Source organism: Haplochromis burtoni, unplaced genomic scaffold, assembly GCF_018398535.1.
Source record: "Haplochromis burtoni strain Fernald_Lab_line unplaced genomic scaffold, NCSU_Asbu1 Contig_13, whole genome shotgun sequence".
NCBI classification, from domain to species: domain Eukaryota; kingdom Metazoa; phylum Chordata; class Actinopteri; order Cichliformes; family Cichlidae; genus Haplochromis; species Haplochromis burtoni.
Window position 1 is genome coordinate 79,492 of NW_024582374.1, and position 25,934 is coordinate 105,425.

General features: G+C 40.8%; 1 protein-coding gene across 1 annotated transcript; it reads right to left on the reverse strand.

The window, feature by feature from the left end:
- Positions 1-1,865: 1,865 nt before the first annotated feature.
- Positions 1,866-15,574, reverse strand: LOC102304337 (protein shisa-like-2A). Its single transcript, XM_005919855.3, has 3 exons — positions 15,122-15,574; positions 6,452-6,588; positions 1,866-2,736 (listed from the first exon to the last, which is right to left on the reverse strand). Exons 1-3 carry the CDS (start codon positions 15,301-15,303, stop codon positions 2,549-2,551), a joined length of 507 nt encoding a protein of 168 aa, XP_005919917.1. The 5' UTR covers positions 15,304-15,574; the 3' UTR covers positions 1,866-2,548.
- Positions 15,575-25,934: the final 10,360 nt, after the last annotated feature.

Sequence of the window (25,934 nt, forward strand, 5' to 3'; positions counted from 1 at the left end):
TCTTTCTTTCTTTCTTTCTTTCTTTCTTTCTTTCTTTCTTTCTTTCTTTCTTTCTTTCTTTCTTTCTTTCTTTCTTTCTTTCTTTCTTTCTTTGCAAAGTAAACACAAACTGTTCCATAATGTGAACGGGACATATACAAGTGGGTTTGAAATTCCTCCAGATTCTTTTCACACTCAGCAAAGCACAACAACACTGATGGATTAAAGTGTGGCCAGACCTAGTTTTCATTCCTACAGCTGACTCAAAAACACTGAAATTACAAAGTCAAATCACACAATTCAAATGTTTTGGATTGAAAACAAATAAAAACAGCAAACAAAAAAGGCACATAAAAACAAAGCAAAATCTGTAGCTTTCTTTTCATTTGGTGGTTGCTGAACAAAGCACAATGTACAGTTGGACTGCTTTAAATGCAGTTGTAACACACCCTTGCTCTTCTCTGCAGTGGCAGCTGCCAGAGACAAACTGCTGCCATTCGAGCTGGAGTGCCAGTATCAACCACATGCATGGTGCCTACTTTATACTCCAGTACTTCAGGTCTGCATGGATGGCTATAGTTTCTTGTACAACACAAAGTAAGAGACTGCAGCCATGCTAACAGCTCTGTGAGCCCGAATTTAAGGCACAGCATTGTTGTGAGACAGGTGCTAATACTACTGTAACATGCTCACAATGACAACGCTAAGGTGTAGTTGCTAAGAAAGAATAATGATCACCAACTGTTTTAGTTTGGCTTGTTAAATAGCACTAAATATATGCATACAAAACAAACCAATGTAGCCCCCAGAGTGAACATTTGACCTGATACTGGTGATCGATCTTGGAGTTTTGTAGACATTTCCTTTAAAATGACAAATGTTAATCTGTCATGGTTGTTGGTTTTTGTTACAACATCTTATTTTTTCCTCGCTTTGCTGTCCTGCAGTTCTCTTTGTCTGTTCTTTGTGCAAATTATTTGCGTCTCTTTCAGCTGTCTTGATTCACTTCACCTGTGTCTTATTGTCACTTTCCTTTTTGTGCATTTAGTCTGTGTGTTTCCTTCAGTCATTGTCATCTGGCTTTGGTTCTTTTTCTTTTCGCCATTATTTTATCATTTATTTAGGACTTCCTATCACTTAGATTTGTCCTATTTTTAAATAAACTTGGTCCACTATCATTGAACAAAAAAGGAGAAAAAGGCCAAACAAAAAACGGAATTTCTCATTTGCAATAAAAATGATTTTTTTCTTTCTTTGAAAAAGCTCTGCCTTTATGAAGGCCTGATTGGGAGTGGCAGGAGCAGCTAGCCATTGCTGCTGCACTGCACAAACATATACGCACCCAGCCATTCTTTAGTGACAATGCTGGGTGACAAGTGTGGTGGTTGTAATGGTTACGCTTCACTACAGTAAACAAACACAATGCTGACTGGCAAAAGTGCAACAGGTTTTTTGAACATACTGTTTGGCAAGAATTGCACATGTACTTTAGCTCTCATAGCCGGGGTCATGAGTGTTATGTGTCAATGTTCCATGAGAGAAATTGGCATAAAAGTAACCCATGTGTGAAAGACAAAAACCATTTTAAGAGATTGACAAAGCCAGTAATGTTACCTGTCACATGCTTAAAAGGACTTACAAATAAAAAATGTCTAAAATGTGTAAAAAAAAAGGAAGGCAGATAGGATTCGGTAGCAGTGAGATGCTTCGGGTTCATTTTAACTCAGAGTTCAACCCTCTCTTTATTGAATGTCTCTTCACCTGTGCTTACTGTGTTTAGAGCCACCGTGTTAAATGAGAAGAAATGGCTCAAATAAATCAAACACACAGCATGTGGGCAAACTCAGTGCGCCCCTCGCCCCCACCCCACCCCAAACCCCCCGTTATTTGAATGAGTCAATGAGTTTGTTTGTTTTTTCTCCCCTCAAGGTCCATGTTGGGGTTACTTATCATTTAAAGAAATTTTTTAGAAGTAAGCTCATCCATCTAAAGCCATTTCAAACTGTGGATTTTAAATAATGTGCAATCAACATTTTTCAGTAAATATATTCTTTTGAATACTCACTGCTGGTGATTTGCCAGCATACAAATATTCAACTATCCATAAAGTAGCAGCCTGTAATTGTACTGTTTAGTTGTATTCCTCCAAGCAGACGCTAACGCCTTTTGGGACAGGCAGCAAAATAATGATTTCCAATCAGAGGTTTTGCTGTCTCTGTTGATTAAGTGGAACAATAACTTCTGGGTTTCAGTGCAACAAATAATAGTTGTGACTCTTCAAACTAAAAGTAATACATGCAAAAGGTTACGCCATCAAAATCCCATTTGCATCTTTGGCTACATTTTTAATCAGCTGAAACCTTTTCAGTTTGTTCTTTTGCTAAAACAGGAAATATTTGTCTCAGGGCTCAAACAGAAATGTTTGCATTTGTGTTCTGTTGAATCAAACATGACAAAATGTAATTATGTGGAGATCAAACTTCAGTTCAGCCTGGATTGTTGTAATGCAGAAAACTATAGTGGAGTGGTGACAGGTAGGCGGCCAAGAAACACCAAGAAATAACTCTGGCTAAGCAGGACCCTCCACTTTGACAGACGTAACCGTAGCCAAGAAACAACGTTGGAAAAGGCGGTCAGGGTCCGGGGGTTGGTTGTCACAGTCCAGCCTGCCTCTCAGGAAATGTTTCCTGAGGCCTTGGGGACCAGGTGGGACACTGCTGTTACTGGGCCCTGGTGCTTGTGGGCTAGATGTAGAACCTGGAAGAAGAAGTTCACGGACAAGAGAAGAAATGATAAGGCTTGTGGTTCCACTTAGTACCATTTACTATGATAACGCTGATGATATCTGTAAAGTGAAATCAGAGACTACCTGTTCACCAGGGAAACAAAAACTAACACAAGATCACACTTTCAGCATGATGAGGTCCATAATATTGCATGGGTACTGGCTGTCAACAAGAATGACCAAAATGCACGATCATTTAGACAATCTTTATTTAAGCATCAGTTTTCTAAGTGATCCAATTTAGGGTCATGAGGGTGCTGGAGCCTACAAAGAGAAAGATGCCCAGGACAGATCACCAGTCTTTAGAATCACCCATTAACCCAGCATTCATGCCAGATTACCCGACATGGGAGGGAGAACATTCAAACTTTACACAGAAGTGGAGTTTTTTGTTGGATATTGCAAATTCATGTGTTTTCTTTGCTATTTATGTGACACAGCATGTGAAAAGCCAACCAAAGACATGTTTGTTATCCTAACTTCAAATTTTACTTAAACATACACAATCCACAGTACAACATGCAGTGAAATGCTTGTCCAAGCAGACAGGCTGCAGGTGTGGCCACGCAATCTCAGGGCTTGGTCTAGCCAAGACCCCCAGGGAATCTAGCCAGGGAACCGAACTTGGGACTCCCACTCAAAAAGTTATAGTCTTTCCAGTACGCTACCCAGCTGCTGTAGAGATCGTTGTGTGTTAACGCAGTGTGCCAAACTGGCAACAACTTCACTGTCCACAATCACTCTCACAGCTATGTCAGAAAAATATGGCTAACTGAACACCTGATGACGCATAAACTGCAAATAAACAGCACATTATTTTGTCTCAGATATTCCCCTGCTCAGCACAGGCACAGGAGTAACCTGTTGAGTCAGCCAGACAACTTTAACACTATGTGAGTTGTGATCAGTGGACTGTTTCTTGATAACCCAGTGGCATTTGTAATTAGAAGTTTGATCATTTACAAATGTGTTACAAGTTACTATTTATCTCTTTGCACTGTTACTAAACCACAGTAATTCAAAGAGTTTACATAGTGTGACATCTTCAAGTTACAAATTTACAGAAAATAAAGAAAGAAATCTGTTTTCACATGACTTAAAAAAATAAATAAATTGTGGACTTCAACCTTGGCTAATGATAAATTACCAGAGAGTATTGGGAACATCTTAATCCCCCATCTCACCCCTTAATGTTAATCTTGTTTGAAACGTTAAGCCTTAAATTGAGCTTTCCGACTGAGTTAGGTTATACGGCCTCTACAGATATCACTATAAAATGCAAATATTTCTTTTTCTGACTGCAATGCCACCTGTGTAAAGTGAGTGGACGGACAGAGTTTCTGATATACGGTTTGAATGCCCTGCACACCCACACCAGTGCTGTCAATTACTCTGGCAGACTGGACCTCCATTCAAGTGGAAGATTGGAATTACACGATGTCCCCAAACTTCATCGACCAATTATAATGACAGCAGTGTCTAACAGGTGCAACAAACCCCACAGCGGGGTGAATGAAAGAGCAGGTTGTAGATGTGTGTTCAGACCTGTGCAGAAATCTAATGAGGCAACTCGAGTGAAAACAACATTAAAGATATTTAATAATTTATATGCATGAGCAAAGCCGAACGGCACAGGAGACAGGGGTTACACACTTTGTGCACTTCGCGTCTGCTTGTGGAATTAAAGCTTTGTTTGGAGCAAATTGTTAGAATGACAACATGTCTCTTTCTTAAATTCAGAACTCCATCCCCATTGTTCTTTGTTCAGATTCAGTTTCTGACCTTAAATATGATTGGAGACAGGTAGCTTTAATATCTGAACACGCACACATCTAAATCTTCAAAGGGACTGCTATAATGCACACAAAAAGTTCAAACTAAGAATCTTAGACCTGCCAAATCAACAACAGGGTTGAAACAACGATGAACATATCAACTCATTTTGAGTAGAACAAAACAAAAGACATTTAAAAACTATGAAATAACACATAGGAAACAAAGTTTTTAAGAAAAAGTGTGACATATTTTAAACAAAAACAGTCCATGCTTGCACATTAGATACATGCACATGAGTTAATCTGGAAAATTTCAGGAAACTAAAAGCACAGATGCAAAACTATCAAGAAGTAGAAAAGAAGTGCTAAGACCAAGGAAGACAGGAAAGAGATATTAGATTAGTGAAAACCTGATACCTGCATGTGTATTTTCCACCCTGAAGCATGGAGGAGTGTGATTCGTGTGATTATGGATATCTGGTTTAAGCAGCATATTTTAATTCACAGCAGACACTGATTAACATCTCTCCAAACTTGGAAGCAGAATGATGCCAAGTTTTTTCAATATATTGTTTGGTCAGAAGATTTTTTGCATATTTCCTGAATATGAAGGGAAGGCTTGAAGCTGAACAAATACATTTACAATAACAACACCAGCTACATGAGCTGGAGTCATCACAAAAACATGCAAGTCTAATAAAGCATGTGAACAGAAGAAAAAAATGACTTAACTTAACTTCTGTCTTGGCGATAAAGTCTGTTATTCACTCTATTTTCAGTTTGTTTTTATGTCTAATAAATAGTGGGATGAACATGTAGGTCATTATTAATTAACTGTCTGTTTTCTGGTCCTGCATGCATAACAAAAATGGATTTACCAGAACCTCTCTTAAGGACAGCTCAAGCTCTCCAAAAACAATTGCTGAAGACAGGAGTGAGAGTGACCGTGGTAAAGCTGTGAGTCATAAAATCAAAACAATGTGCACAGTGAGACTTAAAAGACTTAAAAATTATACTGTGGCCATTTCTCAAACAGCCCACATGAATGAAAAAAATAAGCTCTAACTTATCTTTCAAAATATCCACCCAAACCCTCCCAGAGTCGTCCAGTCACAGCTCCACAATTGTGAGGCACAACATGGAAACCATTTTACTGACACTTAAAATCATTTGGAAAGAAATCCAGACAGAAAACTTCTAATTGCCCAAACACAAACTTGAGCCAAATCAAAACTGAATTGGAGATAGCGGTTACAAAACACCTGCTCTAAAACATTTCAAACACAGCTCCACCAAATGTAATTTTCTGCAAACATTTTTTATCTAGTACAAGGCTGCCTCTCCACTCAGCAACAAAGTTCGGCTGTCTTGTCAAAGAAGGTTTTCCAGGTTTTTTTTTGAAAGGAAATCATATCAGGTTCTTTTAGCATTCCTAAATGCCGTGTTCTTGGTTTTTCATTCAAAATACTTCTTTGGAGTAGCACACTGTAAAGGTCACAAATTTGAGATAAAACTTTTGAAAATTCAACTGTAACATCCACCCACACTCTGTGGCTGATGCATTCTACAGTTTAATGCTTCAGTAATTAAGAAAAAAAGCAAAATGTTTTGTTTCCAGATCAAGAAACGATCCAAAGCAAAGCATCTCTCATTGGTTGTGTAGTAATAACTTTTGTGCTTATGAATATATTCATCAGAAGTCTTTTGGGATTTTTTCTTGCTCATCAAGTACATTAATAATGTCTGTAATAAAACAAAAAGACTGGCCATAAACCAAGGCAAGGCAAGAAATTTGCATTATTTTAATAATAAATAGAGAAGATACCAATTGACGTATTTCAGAACCTTTGGCCCAGTTCTACTTAACTCTGTGTATTTTATTGATATGTTAGCAGAAAGTTTAACTCTGTACCTGGTGCTCGCAGCGGCAGTCCATTGTCCAGACCTCTGGGTTTGGTGGTGATGAACAGATAGCAGAGAACACACAGAGTGATGATGAAGGCGAGAAGAACCACAGCTGCTATTGAGAGACCCATGAGGGCTCCGAGACTAGAAGACACAGAACAAAGACACACCAGAAAAACACTTCCTGGTTACTGTAGCTCAGAGAGGTAACAATATTGCTGATGGCAAGAAATGTACAGGATGAACAACATCAGGCTGTCAATTTTGGCTCATCCATGGTTACCCAGTTCACACAAACTACCAGACTACTTATTTTGTTGGCCAGTCCTGGTTACAAATTTTGCCATTGTGCTCATATGTGAGGAAAGTTAAACAAAATGCAAACTCCTAAACTAATGTCGCTTGGCACACTGAGTAAGCTGAGATGTAGAGGAGGACAAGGATCATTTACTAGGAGCTCCCCTACAACAAAGTACAAATCATTAATTTCTTTAAGAGATCAATATGGAGGCTAATGTGATGGGGAAATGTCTGCTTGTCTGGTATGTGTACACCTTATCAAGAGTCACTGCTTGAAATTGAGCACTGTCTGTTCTTTTTTATATTTTCTTCTTTGTTCCAATTGTGCATTATTGATAGAGAGTTAAGAAAAATAAGTAATCATTTTAAGTACACCTTCACAATCATCCCTGCTTCTTTTCATCGCATTTTGAACACCTGCTATTTTACTTTCGCACAAATATGGATACAGGCGTTTCGCTTTAAGCACCTGGATGGAGTCTCATGTAGGTCAGAAATTTGAGTTTGGACCACTGCAGACTCCTCAGCTTCATTTTCAGCTCATTCAGTTCTCATACTAACCTGGCAGCAGATCATTATTAGGCACTGATGCTACGTATGCTACGGTTTTGTTAAGTGTCAAACTGTGGGTTCAGAATTTGGCAGTTTTGAATATTTGCAAATTGTTTTAAAAATGTATGTAATTATGAATGCAGAAAGGAATTGTTAGATATAAATCCACAATACAAAACTATCTGGAAAGCATATGGTTGATTCTGTTCATCTGAATGTAATGTTTTCAACAGTACAGTTTGGACTGTTTATAAGATTGGGGAAACCTGCAGTCAGCTGAGACTGAAGAAGTCACTTGGATGTTTCTCCCATTGAAAACGTTACGTTACTACCTGGATGATTGAGCATGCATCAAAATATCTGGAGAGCATCTAACTGCTAATGGTTTGTTTTTCAGTGTGACAATGGTCCCAAACAACTGCCAAAGCCATAGAAACATACCTGAATAGAAAAACCGATATTAGCCTCGGCAGTTGTTTGGGATTTACTTACCTGGATGATTAAGCATGCATCAAAATATCTGGAGAGCATCTAACTGCTAATGGCTTGTTTTTCAGTGTGACAATGTTCCCAAACAATTGCCAATGCCATAGAAACATACCTGAATAGAATAGTGTTTGTTGGGCAGCTTAGATAATGTCACTTCAGAAAGAATATAGCCCATATGGTTTTCACTGCCCTATGCATAGCCAAGAAAACTGTCCTCATGAACTGGAAAAATAAAAATAATCTTAATTCTAACCAATATAGAAATTATCTATTAGATTACATTAGTCTTGATACAGCCTCTGCCACCACATCAGATCAATTGCTCTGGGCTCCTTTGATCAGCTTCATCACCTAGTGGGGGTGGGGGGTCATAGTTTGGTCCCGCCTTCACTGTTGTGATTGGTGTGGGGTAGGGACAGGCTTAGGGCGTCGGGGGGTTCCCCGGAGGCATCTTCCTTGGGGGGCTCAACCCGGGGTAGCGGTCATGTCCGGTTAGGGGCTCTGTTGGCTCTCAGGTGACTGTTTCCTCGCGGCTGCGTGCAGCGGGGCTAGGGGAGGGTCTGTGCTGACGGACGTGGGTTACTGACCTGGTAGCCTGGCTGCCCCTGGGTGGGTCCGGGATGGGCGTGAGGTTCTGGGGGCGCTCCGTCTCTGGGCTGGGGCCCTGGGCCTCGGGGGCTTGGGTCCTGGTTGGTGTGTTGCCGGGGTTGTGGGCAGGTGGGTGCATGGGGGCCCAGCCCTGGCGCAGGGTGCCGCCGATGTGTCGAGCCACCTGAGGGGCTCTTCAACTGGTGAGGGAGGTTGTCACATCTTGCAGGAGCTTTCCTCTCTTCAGGAGCTCTCTCTGCAGGAGGGGGAGATACAGGAGAGGTGGAGGAAGATCTCAGCCTGGGCGTTTATTGTCTTATGTAGTCTGGAAGATGAGTGGATGGTGGGGTGGGTGCAGTTTTCTCTGTGGTGGGGTTGGGTGGACTGTCCCGGGCTCTGTGGGGCCGGGAGGCGCTGCTGCACTGGGCCCCGGTCTGGATGGGCCTGGGCCCCCTTTCCCTGGCGGGTCGCGGAGTATGGGGGTGCCTACTGGGGTCAGCGGGGGAGCTGGCCCCAGGGAGGGGTCACTTGCCCCTCCCTTCCTTCCCTCCCCATCTCCAGCTGCCTCCCTCTTCCCGCTCCACCACAACCACCCACACATGCAGGGCCTTGGAGTAGGGGTATGTCACCAGGGTGCAGAGGAGGCTACCCCCCCTGTCCCCTTCTGGCTGCCTCTGCCTCAATTTTATCCCACAACTTAGACATTCACATTACTCACACTCTCATTACACATACATATAGGATCTTGGGGGTGGGCACGATACACGGAATCCAAATTACCATCAGGGTGTACACCTCACCCCTGGCGTCGTTGCCCACCTCTCAATTTTAAATACACGTAGACATTGAGGGCTAGCAGGAGGGACTATGCGCTTACCTGCTGCTCTCTGGCAGGTAGCTCCATGCCCTCCTGGGTTTTAAATGCACCTTAGAACACACATGCATCAACACTACAATGAGCGGGTGGAGGGAGGTTTGGAGTCTTCTCTCACCCCCATTCTCTGCGGCCTGCTGGAGCGGGGGGGCTAGGAGGAGGAGTTGGCCGTCCGACTGCGGTCTGGAGTGTGGGGCCTCCCTGCTGCTGCGGAGTCGGGGCGGTCTGCCTCTCCCCACCGCAGGGAAAAGGGTAACACCACCTGGGTCTGGGTGCAGTTCCCCCCTCCAGGGGCAAGGGTACCTAGACCCGGTTCGTAGAGTACGCTTGGGGAGTGTGATCGTGTGTACAGCGTCTCTTTATGTCTGTCTCCACGTTGGTTGAGTGTGGAGTAAGTGCATATGAGAGCATGAGGGTGGGAATGGATGTTTGTATCTGTGTGTGCCTGTATGTCTGTGTCTATATGTCAGGTTGGGTGTCAGGCGCCACCTCTCTGGGGACATCTTAGGCCCTCCAAGGTTTGGAGGCCTATCTCCCCCTACCACCACTTCCCCTGCCAGTGGCGGACTCCCTCAGACATCGGTGCGTTGGTGGTTCTTTGTGTCCGGGGATGGGCGTCCAGGTACACACCGGCTCACTCCTTGGCGGCCGCTTATCGGGGCCTGGAGCCTGGGGCTCGCTCGGGCCACTTCGGAGGTGGGGTGCCCCCGGCCTCTCGGCCTGGGGCTCGGTCACTCAGGCACGGCTGGCTGCCGGCGGAGCTCACGGGCGCGTCACTGCAACTCCCCCTGGCTTCTGCTCCGCGGCTGCTGAGTGAGCCCTCATCTGGGACTCTCCTCAGCTCTTTCTGGGACAGTGGCGCGGCTGCCCCTCTGTTGGTCTTCCTTGGTCTCTTGTGTTCTGGGGGCCTCTGGATGTCTGGAGTTTTGATCTCCTCCATACCTGCTTCATGCCCTGGAGGACGGGGCTGTGGCCCCCCCACACCCTCTAGCAGATCATTACATGAAGGAACCTTTTAAAAAACAAAAAACAAGCGCGTCCATGCTCACAGGTGTACACACGGGTGATCACACCCACAAACTACACCCTTTTTGGCTCCTACCTCAAAGCACACTGTGTTCTGTTGATCTTATGTGCTGCACAATAATGTTTAATATTTAGTATTTACTGTCATATTCCCATATATCATTGTGATGTTGTTTATTCTATTACTCTTGTTCTCTTCTGCTTGTTTTCTTTTTTCTTTCTCAGCAGGTGATCCAGGTGATTGATATATGCATTTTTTTTCTTTCTGCCCATTCTGTTGGTTTTTGTTTTTTGCCCTTCTCCCCCGTCCCTCTTCTCAGCTGTTTCTCTTTCCCTCTTTCTTTCTCCCCTTCTTTCCCCCAGTCAAGTCTGTCCCGTATTCAGTAAGTGAAAATAAAATAAACAATAAAAGGTGAATCAAATGGACCATTACGGCAAGGCTGGGATGGTCAATTTGGTAAAGTAAATCCGTTGGGCATCTTTCTTTGCCTTTAGACAATAATTCTGATGGCAAAAGAGCCAAACGGGACAGGCAGGAAAAAAAGAAAAAAAAGAAAAAAAAAAAGAAAAACCAATAATAGCCTCCCCATGTCATGACTGAGGGTCTAAGACCCTGAGTTTTACATTTTTAGACTTCTTATCTTGCACTCCAGTGGACTTCAGGTAGCATGAATGAATCATTTGGCTTCAACGCTATGGTTCATAACTCTTACACTACTGACATATCCCATAATTTTTTTCAATCCTCCTTAAGTAAATCAATGTTGTCCCTTTTGTCTTTTCTATTTGTGCTCTACTTCCAGTAGTACAGGATGTTTTTCTTAGTGAATGGAGTGATTCTCCTTTATTTTTTTGGCCTTCTTCTTAATGCATTCTGTTAAGGACTTATTGAACAATAATAATGGATTGGATTTCTATAGCAGTTTTTAAGGCACCCAAAGCGCTTTACAATTCCACTATTCATTCACTCTCACACACTGGTGGAGGCGAGCTACAGTTGTAGCCACAGTGACAGAAGTGAGGCTGCCATATTGCGCCTCACACCAGTAGGCGGTAGGGTAAAGTGTCTTGCCCAAGAACACAACGACCAGGACACAGAGCCCAGGGATCCAACCGGCGACCTTCCAGTTAAGGATGCGCGTCCCAACCCCCTGAGCCACGGTCGCCCCTGGTTAAAACCAGTTATGAGGTTACTGAGGTCTGGACCTCACAATTAAAGTTTCTTCAGTAAAAACTGCCGTGAGGCGTTGACTTTGATGGAAAATATGACCTTATAGCTCAAGAAAATCAGAAATACAATGTCTTAAATTATGAGAATAATTCCTTAAGATCATAAGACCAAAATGTCCAACATCAGAAATGTATATGCATTTATACAGGCAATACTTCGCTTGGGCTTCTTTTTCACAAATTATTTGTGGCAGTTCTGAGGTGTTACTGAACCTCAGGTTAAATTGATAAGGTACCAGCCTTCAGCTCGTCTACATTTATGAGTCAGGTGTTTTTCATCTTCCTTTTAACAATACCCCACAGAGAATCGAAAGGGTTCAGGTCCTGCTACTTGGCTGGCCATGCACAAGCACAGTAATAACATGGTCAGCAATGGCTGGAAATGTCACACTGGACTTCAAACAGCTTAGATTCAGTGCCTTTTCCTCTAGACTCTAGGATTTCCAAATTTAATCAGCCTGCCCAAATTCTTGAATAGATTTTTCTTGACAATTCTCAAGGCTGCGGTCTTTCCTGTAGCTTTTGTACATTTTCCTACCAACGTTCCATTAATGTGTTTCAATACAGCACTCCACAAACAGCTAGCCTTTTCAGCAATGACCTTCTGTGGCTTACCCCCCGCCCCCACCCCTGCAGAGCGTGTCAGTGAGCATTAAATAATTAACTGAAAGATTCTAATGTTTACCTCTGCCGATCCATAGAAGCCTCACCCACCTTTTGTCCAAACTGTCTGTTTATTAGTAGCAGCCAGTCAGAGTAAGGCCTTAAAGGGGGGAGGAGCTAAAATGGCTCATTGCAGACAAAGGTCAAACGGAAAGGCAGCATCAAACCCAAGAGTGCAAGAATGAAAATATGTTGAAAATTAGCATCATATGTCCCCTTTAAGTTTGTTTTTATTTATGTTAGTTAATGGCGTAGCAGGAACTCACAAAATGTGTGGGATTGCACGTGTTGCCCACTAGGCTCTAGCAGCAAATCACCACTGGAAGGTGGCAGTGACATATTATTTAATATTTGGGAGATGCATTTTCCATGTTAATGTAAAATGTATTAATGCAAAATCCACATGTTAAACCCGGTTTTGATGCAGAGTCAAATAGAAATAATTTTTTTTTTTTTAAAAGAGCTGCTTCTAACGCAAGGATGTCAAACTCTTTTTGCACAGTGGCCCACATACAGCTCACTTTGATCTTAGGTGGGCTGGACTTAAGATCAAAGGGAAACTCCCCTTTCTCTCGGTGCACGGAGGTTTAACTGCACTTTAATCTCTGAGACATCGCAATATAAGAAAAAGAAGTCAACAGAAGTGCAGTGTCAACTGTATGATAAAGAAATGCTGTTTTAGTTGATAAAATTAATCTGTCTGTGCAACTCTTTGGGCTTCAACTGAAATCAATGTGTAGAGAAAAGGTTCTGGTAGTTCATTTATTGAAGCAAATGATTTATGTAAATATTTATATATTTTATTTATTTATTTGTTTCAATTTGAATACACTGTAAACAATGTCTATTGTTTTTTGTTAATTGTTTATCTATTACTTTATTACTGTTGGTGTGTATAAATGGAAAGTGTTTGTCAGCAGAACAAGCTGTAAAATTTATGAAAATATTGTTAAAAATGTAGGCCCTCTTTCACGTTCTCCAAAGATGTCCAGCGGGCATCTTGCCCAGGCTTTTTCTGGCCCCCAGGCCTTTACGTTTGACACCTCTTCTCAAAACTTTTCTTTTTCAACTGAAACACGTCTTTAAAAACACCTTTGGATGTGCCCCTCGAAACCTGAAAAGGTGCCTCTCAGTTGGAAACACTGTTTATGCAGAACATTTATAGTTAATTAACACATTACATAATTAATTGCAGCATCATGAAAATGCCGGTATATGTATATATGCAGTGTATATGCAGGCAGAATGTGAGAACTGATGAAAATCACCATCTTTCCTAATTAACATTTTACTTTACTGTCTGAGAATGCAGAGTATAGAATGTACTTGAAGTAAAAAATAAAAAATAAATAAAAAAAATCACAGAATAGAAGCCTGATTATTATTCTCTGTTCTCTCCCCCACACTAAAGACTACAAGAACATTTACTACATTCTCATAGGAAGGAACAAGATGTCCTAAACATTCGATTTTTGCACCTGAGCAGCAGAGTATGCGAGTTATGCTCTCTGTTTCCTGCATGATGATATGAATGCATACTCTGTGGCTTAAAAGTGTTAAAGCACCAGTGTTTCACTGAAATTCTTATTACATATAATGACATATAATGATGCAGAGTAGCCATATGGTGTCCGCTGTTGGCTAGTTTCACTGACCTTAACTCCCACAGACATGAAAGCAAGGATAGATTTTACACATACATAGCTACTGAGATTTTTGTGCGGAACAGGTGATGTTGCACTCTCTTTTGATGATGTTCTTTTCCAAGGTTTAGGTATGTGAATCTCCCCACTGTTGAACAATGGAGGATAATGTAATATTTTACTGTCAAATATTTTAAAAAAGGAAATAGAAAAATAATGGGCTATGAAATATGTTACATTAATTTTGAGAACAAAATAAGAACATAATCACAAATCTTAAATACCCAAAATAGGAAAACTGAAACATGACAATATGGCCCCTCTACATCCCTACTGGCATTGCAAGAGTGTCTAGGTGCTTGGGCTTAATTGACAATTGTCCACAACTTGAATTGCCTATGGCAACTTAATATGGCCACCATGCCATGCCAGTCATGCTCTCTTGGTTGCAGTTGACACAAAGCCCCTGTTTTCCTCCGGGGTCAGCATCCATTTTAAGTTGTGGCTTATGAGTCACAACACAAGTTGCAGAAATGATCCAATTATGTATAATAACCCTGGGGGCAAATTTTGGTTTAACCATATCTCTTGAACATCAAGCATAGAGGGGCCCCTGAGCACAAAAAACAAAACAAACAAACAAACTCAACAGTTCTAATTTACTGTTTCAGAAGTTACATCAGATTTGAACATTTACACTTTTTTTTCTTATATTTTTATTTCCGTGTTTCTGATTTCAGTTTCAATTCATTTACTTTAAATGATTGATTACAGTATGCGCGTGCATGCGTGAGAGCAGCGCACAAGTCATTAATTTATCTTCCATCATTTGCTTGCTTGTTTGTGGTACACCTTCATAATTTCCTCTGCACCGTATTGCAGTTAAAACTTCAGATTCATTGAAATTCGTCTCTGCGCTATTAAATTGTTCTAAAGGTTACCCGTGTTCTCTGTCTCAAAACTCCCTCTAGTCTATAGTCTCTCATTATAACAGCCAATTACCATGATTGGAGTTAAACAGACACGAGACGCAAAATGTCATCAGCAAGTTGGCTCTTAAATACAAAGCACTAATAGGAACACTAAATGATTCTGCGCTTTACAACCCATGCACGCGTTTACCTTATATTTCCCTCTGCGGTTCTGTTTAATCCAAGAGAAGCCAGAAAACTGGCATCGCATGCTTCCTGCTCTCACTGCGCTCTGGAGATTGCCTGATACATGTTGATTTACATCAATGTCATGTACCATCTATAAATCGGAAAATTCTATGAAACACTCATCAGTGATTTAAGAGTTTACATGCTCTTACCTCAGCCACCACATGTATCCATATTCGTAAGGGAAAAAGCTGTTGGGGTCAGCGCAGCAGTACTTCAAGTCACTGAACCCGCAGCAGTAGAGTGCCGTGGTGTCACCGTCCGCTTTCGGACACGTGAAGTTCTCCACGAGCACGTTTTCTTCGGTGTAGTAACTCTCGCAGTCCGAACTCATGTCAGACGTAAACTGCGCGCACTCGGAGAGCCAGATGCGCGGTGATTAAAACCCGGTTTCATTCTGTCCATTTCCCACTGCCGCAACTTCTCATCACCGTCAAACAGTGTGATCCAGAAGCCGCACCGCACTCACACTCCCTCTCTATCTCCCCCACCCTGTCGTCATAGTACACAGTACATTCGTATAATCCGATCCCCGATATCTTTAACTAATCTATGTTAATGATCAACTACATTACCTAAATGATACATTTGGAAAGATTTACCTAATTAAGTTGCAGTATGCATTCAGGAAGCAGGCAGCTGTTGACCACATATAAAGGCAATTCAAAGCTGAGGGCTCTGCCCTCATGGCACAGGTGACAATCAAGTGCGCCAAGCACGTGCCAGATGCATGTCTCTTGTCATCTTGCGACCATAAGCACAGTGGTGGGCTAGGTGAATTGGAAACAATGCATTAACGTACCTTTAAGATGTGGCAATCATGACCAATCTCCTTCTTACGGCTTTCCTGGTCTGGAAATGCCGTGTGAAAGCGTTTTACATCAAATTAAATCTATCGTTTAATCATTTTAACATGAAAGTAAAGCACGATAGCGCTACGATACCAAAACTCTTCTGTAAAAGTGCTAAAGAGACCAAGGTCACAGAAGGTCCAGAATTTTGTTTATAGGCGTGTAGATATGGGGGCCCCTACAAATATTATGGTGGTTTAATAAAAATGGAATTTCCAGTTTTATTATGCTGCTGTCAAATACAGGTTACTTGAAAAATGTGGAAAAAAAGAGAAAAATAAAATAATTATCCATCTAGTTTATTTCCTGCTATTAAAATTGATATCATTATAAAAGTCACCTTAAATAATGCAAAATTGTATCGAACATTTAATATTTTAAAACTGAAGTGCTGACTTGTGTGACATGGTGTGTTACCCAGCTGGAAGCAGCCATTATGAGCTGGTAAACTGTGGTCATAATAGGATGCACATGGTTACAACAACACTGAGACTGTGCCCTTCAAACCATGATTAATTGCAATTAAGGGACGTCAAAGTGTGCAGAAAAAAAAAATAAATTCTCCACATCACAATCAGCGGCCTGGATTGTTGACCCCGGGCGGGTCCATGGATTGATGCTGTTGTCTGTGTTGTCAAGCCTACTATCTGCAGCAGTCTTTAAAAGTCCATTTTTATTTAGCCTCTGCCCACTGCAGACTCAGGCTTCTTTTTGTGGCTGACATGGTCTTTTGTTTTTTAAGCCCATTCTTCACAAGACTGGATGGATTTTGCATGTGGAGAACCTTTTCTGTTCAGCACTTATGTAAAGTGGACTTACCTTTCTGTCAGCTCCAACCAGTCTGGGCATATCTCCAATGACCTCTGTCACCTTTTCTTTTCTTGACAATCCACAAAACTGATGATTTTAGGCTTCCCAGTGGTCTCTTGTTTTACTATGTGTTATATTTGAACCTGCCTTTTGTCTCACTTTTTTTTTTGTCTCTTCAAATTTCAGCAGATCTGTATGAGCCATGACTAAAATGTTGGTTCATTCTGTCACACTGATGATCCCTTATAAAAATCTCCATGACTTGAAAAAAAATGGAAGGACTGCAGTCCCACTCTACATCCTGAGTTGATTTAAATGCTGTTACTATCTATCCTCTTCACTTCTTCACTCTGAATGGAGACATGAGAGACAGCAAGTGATTTCTTTCACAGCTACAAGCTTCTTTACCTGGCATTCAGAGGGCACTTGGTGCACTCATCCTGATCATCAAGCCCTCACATTGTTCTGAATTGACATCACAATCTTTTGGCCACTGAAAATTGAGAGCTTTATGCATAGATACGAGTATCCAGACATCAGTCCATTTACTCCATTATTTATCTAATTCAGAGTCATGGGAGCCGTAATTGGACTTAAGACAGAAATGCTCTCACATACACATCTATGGTCAATTTAGAAAAATCACAAATTAGCGTAACAAGCATATCTTTGGAGAGTGGGAAGAAGCCGAAGACAGAGCACATGCAGGCACAGGGACAACATGCAAACTCAACACAGCAACGTCCAAGCTAGATTCAAACCCAAGACCTGCTGATGTAAGGCAACTGTCACATCTGCACTGAATAAAAAAGGAAAACCACTCCAATGCTCCAGCTCAGTCACTTTAGTCTGTTTTTCCTCCTCGTCGAGCAGTACAATCCTTTAGAAATCAAGTCAAACGCTTCACCTTTAAATACATTTGACTGATTAAATTAATCATTAATACACATTGTAAAGTTTATTTGTACAATTTCCTGAAGCCTGGTATCAGATCTAGGAAATAATATTTTATAGGTACACTTCTAGATGAGTTACCAGACCATTGGACAGTATTTTGGAAAAATTATAGGAATAGAACTTTATGTAAGCTTCATATTTTTGTGATCAACATTTTTTGTTTGTTTTTTTAACATTAGTGACCAAATGCTAAATGAACACTCCTGTGATAAACCTTTAATCCAGTAAAACTGACATTATCTTGAGGCATTTGCCTTCAAAATGATTGGAAAGGCACGAACATGGTCAAGAGGTGCATTTATTTGTTTTACCCTCAGACTTTTATACAATCCAACTGATTTTGGGAGAGGACTCATCCACTCTTTGCCATTAGAAAGACTGCAGTTTTATGAAACTTCTCCATTGGCTTTATTTTTAAACAGAATTTCTAAATCCATCTTTTGTGTTGAGTCTTTGCTATGAACCCAGCAGTTATTGAAGATCTCTGTAGGGAGAACCTGTTGTATGGGCGACCAACTCAGCTGCACTTATCAATTAATGGGCAGACAGAAGGTTGACAAGAAAAAGTATATAAAACCCACTCAAAGTCTGCCAAACATTATTTCAAGGACTCAAAACACAGACACACAAACAAAGAACTATGCGCGTCAAGCACAGCATACTGGCAACATGTGTTATGGGGGCTTTTCTCTGTGGTAGGTACAGACAGATTGTTCAGAATTAAGAGACAAATACTGGAAGAAAACTAACTTTAAAAACATGCTCCAAAACAGCAAGGTTCACTCTTTATCACAAAAAAGACAGGTCTCTGTTTCTACTTGTTAAAATGTGCGTGGAATTAAATCCAGATATAAAACTAAAAAAAAAAGCAAGCAGGAGGACAGAAAAAGCACATCTTTTTAAGATTGATATGAAATCTACTATGAGGAGTCCGTAAACTGTTAAAATTTGTGATATTACTCATTACTCCGATTCTAAATTTGCCGCTGTTATATTGAGGTTTGTGTGTAGTAACAGACGGGTCACATAGTGGCCTGGGTAGCATTAGCAATTTATGGCCAACAGCCTGTGTTGTTTATGTTTTTTGAATAAAAAAGGCAAAACATCAGTTTCACTTGTCTTTTAATTAGAGTGAAGATTTAAGCCTGGGTGGGCCGCTTGGGACTTTCTGGTTCTTGAGTGGCCCACAGCACTCTTGACTTTGGGGATGGCTGATCTAAACAATGGGACAGGAAGCAAAACACATAAAATTCAAAAAGAAATGATTGATAATACTGATTGCTTCTTTTATATCACATTTCTTCTCTGCTTGAGCACCCAAAGTGATTCATACTAAAAGCCATTTTCACTCATACAAATACTTTCTTCCATTCCCAAGTGCTTTCTATCTAACATTACCACTGTGATGAGAAACTAGGCATTCAGTGCTCGAGGATACTTGAGCAACACCTGTGGTAGGTACAGACTGGAACAGACTGGCATAGAACCACTAACCTTCTGATTAGTGACTCTACCTTCTGAGCCACGGCCACGCTGATACCAAATAAGGAAATGCTGAAACATCAAATTTACATACAGGATAATGCTCAAACTGAACAGAGGGCAAAGAATACTATAGAACTACTGAAAAAAATCTGAACCTAACAAAAAGCAAAACTGTGAACAAAGAATTCTGAAGCATTTTGAAGAGCTTGCAGGTGTCATATTAGATCACAGCCAACATATAAAGAGATGCAATAGTCTAAACGAGAGGAAATAAAAGTGTGTATTACTCTCAAAGTCATGTGGTAGGAGGAAGGCTCTGACCTTAGTGAGAAGCCTTAGAAGTTTGTCTTAACTACAGAGCTAATCTGTTTATTAAATTTTAAAGCACGGTCAAAAATCACGATTCCTTGTAACTGGATGACAGAAAGAGGCTAAGAGACTGTTTTGATGAGAGTTGTTATACAAATGTGTCTAGCCTACATTACAATAGAAGATCTCTTAAGATTTTTTGGACCTAAATAAAAGGAAAGATCCTGTCAAATTCAAGAGCACTGCATTCCTGAATATATGCTCCTCTGAAGTAACAATCTCAGTCAAACAGTCATTAAATGACTTTTAACTCGATCAACTGGTCAAAGTTTATGGATTTTTCTATATTTTCTTTTACTGACATAGTGTGATAATTAGCTTTAAGAGTTTTAAATAATGAGTCAGCACATGTACAAGTAATGCCTTTGAGCCAAAATGGGTTTGTTTTTTTGCTACTCTTGGCACACAGCAGCCCAGTTTCCTAGCGTTTAAGTCTTTTGTTTTCAAGAAGCAGCCAATCAGAAGAAAGCTGAACTAAAAGGAGAGGTGTCATAAAGAAAAATGAGCTGAAGCTACTTGTTTCGAACAGAAGTGTACAGCTTCCCAAAGGTCCATTATAGTACAAACAAGGGCTGCAACTAACTGCAAGAGAACCCCCACAAGACTAAAATATGTAAAGTAAAAAAGGAACGACATGAACTAAACTAACAACAATCAGTCATTATCAAAGACGATGGTAAAATAAATAAATAAATAAAACAAAAATACATTTTAATTTGAATGATATCAGCACTTGCAGCTTGTAGACAGCTTGTACCTCTCAGAGGGTAAAAGCTACCTCAGCTTCTTGTTCTACACTTGTGAATGACTGCAAAGTTGATTTGAAACATGTCAGACAAGGTAATGAAAGATGGTGAAAGACTAGATCGTCTCAGGGTTTAAAAATAAGTGAAAGAACTTTAAAATCAATTGGCAGCCAACCAAGTAACAAAGGACATCGACTGTGTAAATTGTGCTCTCTAGTCTGTTGTGAACCTGTAAATAAAATTTTGCTGCTGTTCTGCTTTATCTGAGAATTTTACTACCTCCAAGCTCTGATGTCTAAAATACATTTGAAAGGGCATTGATTGGTCTTATGTCACGAGGACCCAGGCGCATAAAGCATTGGATCAAGATATGATGTACTGCCAGTGCTAATGGTAAAGGTTCAGAGAAAAGCCAAGGCTTTTAAGCAATGATGACATTTTCTTTATTTATTTTTGTTGTGCATTTGGCTATATGTATGTAAACTAGTCAGCTACTCTGACCCTGCCACAGCACTCTGTGCAACAGTCTGCTAGTATTATACCATCATTTTGTTTCAAACTTGGTTTCAGTTTGCATTTTCATGCTTTAGCTCATGGAAAATTATTGTGTAAGTGTAGGCAAACAGCATAATTATAGTCTTTGACATAACATCATGTCCTCAGTCTTCAAATAACCTTTGTGAATAGATGAGACCTCAGTAGCGTATAAAAATATTCAGTTTCCTACACTGTTTAGTTCAAATCAGTAACGCTCACCTCAAAATCCTAAAATCATGCAGGAACGTTTACATAAGTCATGGAAATGTGAATAAAGTACTTAATGAATTAATAACGTTACCATATAGAGAGCAAATCAGTGAGAGGGTCTGATAACATTTTGTGGCAGTATTCATAACACTGATCATCCTGATGGGGGCACCATACCTAAAGGGCAAAATTTTGCATCCATGTGTTGACACAGTCGAAGTGGATAAGCTTGATGGTGTTTGGTGTTTTGATGTTAAAGAAATTCACTGTTATAAAAATAAAAGAAAGAGAATCACCGGTTTTGTTATGACGTAAATGAGGATACATGCTGCAGGCTTAGAGCATGTTTCACTTATTTTCAAGCATTCATAGAGTTCTTTTCCGTGCCTTTCTCTTCATGGCAGTCATTAGATGGGTTTGACTTTGAACTTCGAACTGGTTTATTGTACGCAGTATCAAGCAATGAGGGACTACAAAACTCAGTGGGGGCTTTCTTTGAGAAAATGTTGCAATATTTACATTTTTCACCTTCAAAAGGGATTTGAATTTATTCTGACCTTCCTTCCACAAAGACTATGTTGTTACATTTAGATTTGATAAATTCTGAATTTTTTTATTATTCTCCTCATAAAACAGTGTTCAAGACAAACTTTAGTTAATTAAGTTCACCAAATAACATCAGAAAACTCTTCTTTGTGTGTTTCTCCCCTCAAAATCATGCTCAACTTAGTTTCCCTTCATAGTATCCCCACGGTTGTTCACACCTGACCACCAGTGGTTTTGCTCTCATCAGTGGGATCATTGTTCATTTTAAAAGTGGACAATGACCTGAACCACTTCAACTATCAGTAGTTATCAGTTTCACCCCCCTCCTCATTCTAGCAGGTTCTATGGGCTGTAGTAATTCACTGTAATCCATAATTAGAAAAAGGAGCAGCACAGTGGCTGTGTGAAGGAGTGCAAGTTCACTTGTTCAGTGCTGTGAACAACTACCAGATTGAGTTTCACAACATGTGCGAGCTATGGGGCGGGGAGACCTTGTTAAATTTCTTTCCCGATTTCACAAAAACACATGACCGGCAGGGCTACCAGAGCACCTTGCAGCGATATGCCATTCCATTTAAAGTTCGTGGGCCCTTCATCAGTGAGTCAAAGCACACCTGCAGGCTCTGTAAGGGCTGTTTGACAGAGAATCAGAGTGATGGAGCACTGCACTAGATTACCTGACATCCACAATCACTGAAATCCAACTGAAATGGTTCAGGATGATTTGTAACAGGACGTGAATGAAAACAACAAGAGGTCAGAAAATGTGGAAGTTCCTTTAGGACGGCTTGATAATGTTCATGTGATGCATTGTATTTAATGTATTTTGCATTGTACTCTCATATATATATATATATATATATATATCCATCCATCCACTTATCCTTTCCAGGGTCACAGGGCTAACACACAGGGACAGACAACCATTCACACTCACACTCACTTGCACATTCACACCTAGTGGCAATTTGGATTAATCAATTAACCTATCCCCACAAGCTGCATGTCTTTGGACGGTGGGAGGAAGCCGGAGTACCCGGAGAGAACCCACGCAAACACGGGGAGAACATGCAAACTCCACACAGAAAGACCCCGGCCTGATGGTGGAATTGAACTCAGGACCTTCTTGCTGTGCGGCAACAGTGCTAACCACTGTGCCACCGTGCCGCCCCATATACATATATATATATGAACAAAATAATGAACACTTGGGATGTGCACCTACTTGTATACTACACTACTGAGGAGTATACTATACACTATAGTATATATACAAATCTATACAACAGTTTCACATTTCACTCACTGTTTGTTCTGTATGTTAGCCATTATGAGGTAACTAACTGGTTCATGGACATCACCCTCTTTTTTGAGAGGCCAGAAGTGATCAGATTTGGATGTATGAATGGTAGCAAATGTGGAGATTGACTCACTTTTGGAGTCGGCCTTAAGTGGTTGAATAACCCCAAACTTTTTGGCATTTCATTTTTCAGCACCAGCAATTGCTGCTTGCTTCACTTGTTATGTTACAACACTTAAGTGGATTATCATGCTCTGCTACACACTTCACCAATGGATGGGAACAAATACAACTTCTTTTTATCTGTGTTTTATGTTGACTGAATAACATCATACTTTATTATTTTTAAAAAAAGCCACAGTACAGATGTCTTCCTGCTCCTCCTCATCATTCCGACAACATCTTGCTCACAAAGTGACTCACTTCTGGTTTCTTGTGGCTTGAAAAGTTCAAGGAATGACACAGTGACACACGAATGCCCCGCTGCTTATAATTATTTTGGAACTTTTGTCTGAATCACATTTTGTTTCTCTTTTTCTGACTTAGTGTTCTGCTTTTTGTGACCTGGCTGTAGCTGTGGTTCTTGTCACAGTCCTGGCTCAAATACTGTGATTAAGTAGTGGAGAGAACAATAAGTTCTAAATAAGACAAAAATGAATTTATTTTCAAAGAGATATAATAAAATAAATAAAAATAAAAAAGCTGCAGAATAAAGCACAGCAATAGAAAGACATGGACGATAGCTATGGGGTGTTGTATTCTACATTGTAATTCATCTCTGATCCTCCTTTGTCTGCAACTAGAAGCTGTATTTAGCTGTCGTCTTTGAGTATTTCACATGATGTTTTATGTGTCACAGTAATTGTTACATAATGTTTAATGTGCTGTAAAAATGTGGAGTAGGAACATATGTGTCATTCCTTTTTGACTGTATGTTAACATTTACATCACGGCTTCTTTCCTTTTAAAAAGCAGGTGCATTGAAACCTGTTATTGGTGCTAGTTCCCTATCTGTATTGACTTTACCTATGCAAGTTGATTATATGACAGTGGCATTCACGAGGACATTGTGTCATTTAGTGAAAAAGTTAATTAATACACTTGCAGTGGTTTCAGATCTGCATGTGCACACACCTTATCTGAGCACACTGTTCTTCAGGCGTATTATCTTCTTTGTTCTTAGTGACCATTATTTGGTGCTTCTAAAGTGCTGTTCCTAATCATCCTGGCAAGCAGAAGGATGATGCACCATTTCTTGATAGATTAGTGTGGAAACTGTTTACAGCCTTTGAAAAGCAAAGCCCATGTGTCTTAAAACTACATTTTTTCTAATGGCAAAAAGGAAGTTCAATTTTATAGTTTAGGTGAAAATGACCCTACTTCACGCTTGATTTAAGACTTTCCAGGTCAGTTCAGGCTCTCAGTCGCTACAGTAAGGCCAAGTTTTACTGGACACAACATGATGTAAGTCATATCCCATTAGAGTCAGAGAACACAAAAAGCAAAGGACGATTTAGAATGGGGATACTTAGTGATTACCAAGTCACTAGTCTGGTTTCTGAGTCAGATTAACTCATTAGTCAACACATCCCATTTCAAAACACTAAGGTGGAAACAACAGATGACAAACATGGTGTCAATTATTTGTATACAGTTCATGTTGGATGACAAACAAGAAGAGACAGCTAAAGAGGACGTTTTTGACTTACAGACCCTTAGAAAACAATAGAAGAAAAAGTGGAAAACTGAACTAAGCAACAAAAAAAGGGCTTTTCCCTTTCCCTGCGTACAGTAAACCTATTTGTACGCAGCAATAACATTACAGAGGATTTTGAAGCAGGTTCAGGTGTTTTTACTGGTTTGGTTAGTATGAAATGGTAAATGGCCTGTATTTGTATAGCACTTTACTAGTCCCTAAGGACCCCAAAGCGCTTTACACATTAAGTCATCCACCCATTGGTGATGGCAAGCTACATGTAGCGCCCCAGGGCTACGTGTAGGGCAGCCTCACCCTGACAGAGGCGAGGCTGCCGAACACTGGCGCCACCGGGCCCTGTGACCACCACCAGGATGAACTGTCTTGCCCAAGGACACAACGAGCAAGACTTTCCAAGCCGGGGCTCGAACCGGCAACCTTCCGATTGCAAGGCAAACTCCCAACTCTTGAGCCATGATCGCCCATGAAGACCAAGCCTGCTCAGAAAATATGCCAGGTAAGGCATCAGCTCTTCAAAGAGCATCTTTCTGCTCAAATTTTACCTTGTGCAATACATTTTCAGACTTTGCGTTAAATCCATTTCTCAGTACATCATTTTAATCTCTTCGAAAACTTCTATCAGATGCAAGAAGGGAACGGGAGATCGACAGATGGATTGGTGCTGTGACTGCAGTGATGCGGTCGCTGTACAGGTCCATTGTGGTGAACAGAGAGCTGAGTGTAAAAGCGATCTATGTCCCTCACCTATGGTCACAAGCTGTGGGTAGTGACTGAAAGTTCAAGATCATGGATACAAGTGGCAGAAAAGAACTTCCTCCAAAGGGTGGCTGTCTTCTCCCACAGAGATAGGGTGAGGAGTTCTGCCATCTGGGAGGGGCTCAGAGTGGAGCCGCTGCTCCTCCACATCAAAAGGAGCCAGTTGAGGAGAATGGCCTGAGAATGCCTTGGTGTTCCCCAAGACAAGCTGGAGGAGGTGGCCGGGGAGAGGGAGGTCTGGTCTTCTCAGCTTAGGCTGCTGCCCCTGTGACCCGGCCCCGAATAAGTGGAAAAAGATGGATCTGTTTTCATTTGATTTAACTCATTGTTCATCTCAGAATTTTTGCTTTCTGTTTACTGCGTTCTCAAGCTAGTGGCTTCATCTACAAAAAGTGTATGCACAACACTCTCATCATTGCTACCTCCATCACAACTCCATCTCTGATCTGTTGTTGGTGATCATCTGACTGAAATGAAGAACTCCAGCCTGCATTTTTGCCATCCTTGCTGCAACACCCCGCCCTGTGACTGTTTCAGATCCAGAGACTTATGCAGTCCATGCACAAAGCTTTCAGAGAGGGCCATACCGTGTATTAAGCATCTTGTATAAACATATGTTATAGTGATGTTGTATAAAATCTCTTTACAAACTTGGATTTCTCTTTTTTTTTTTTTTTAATG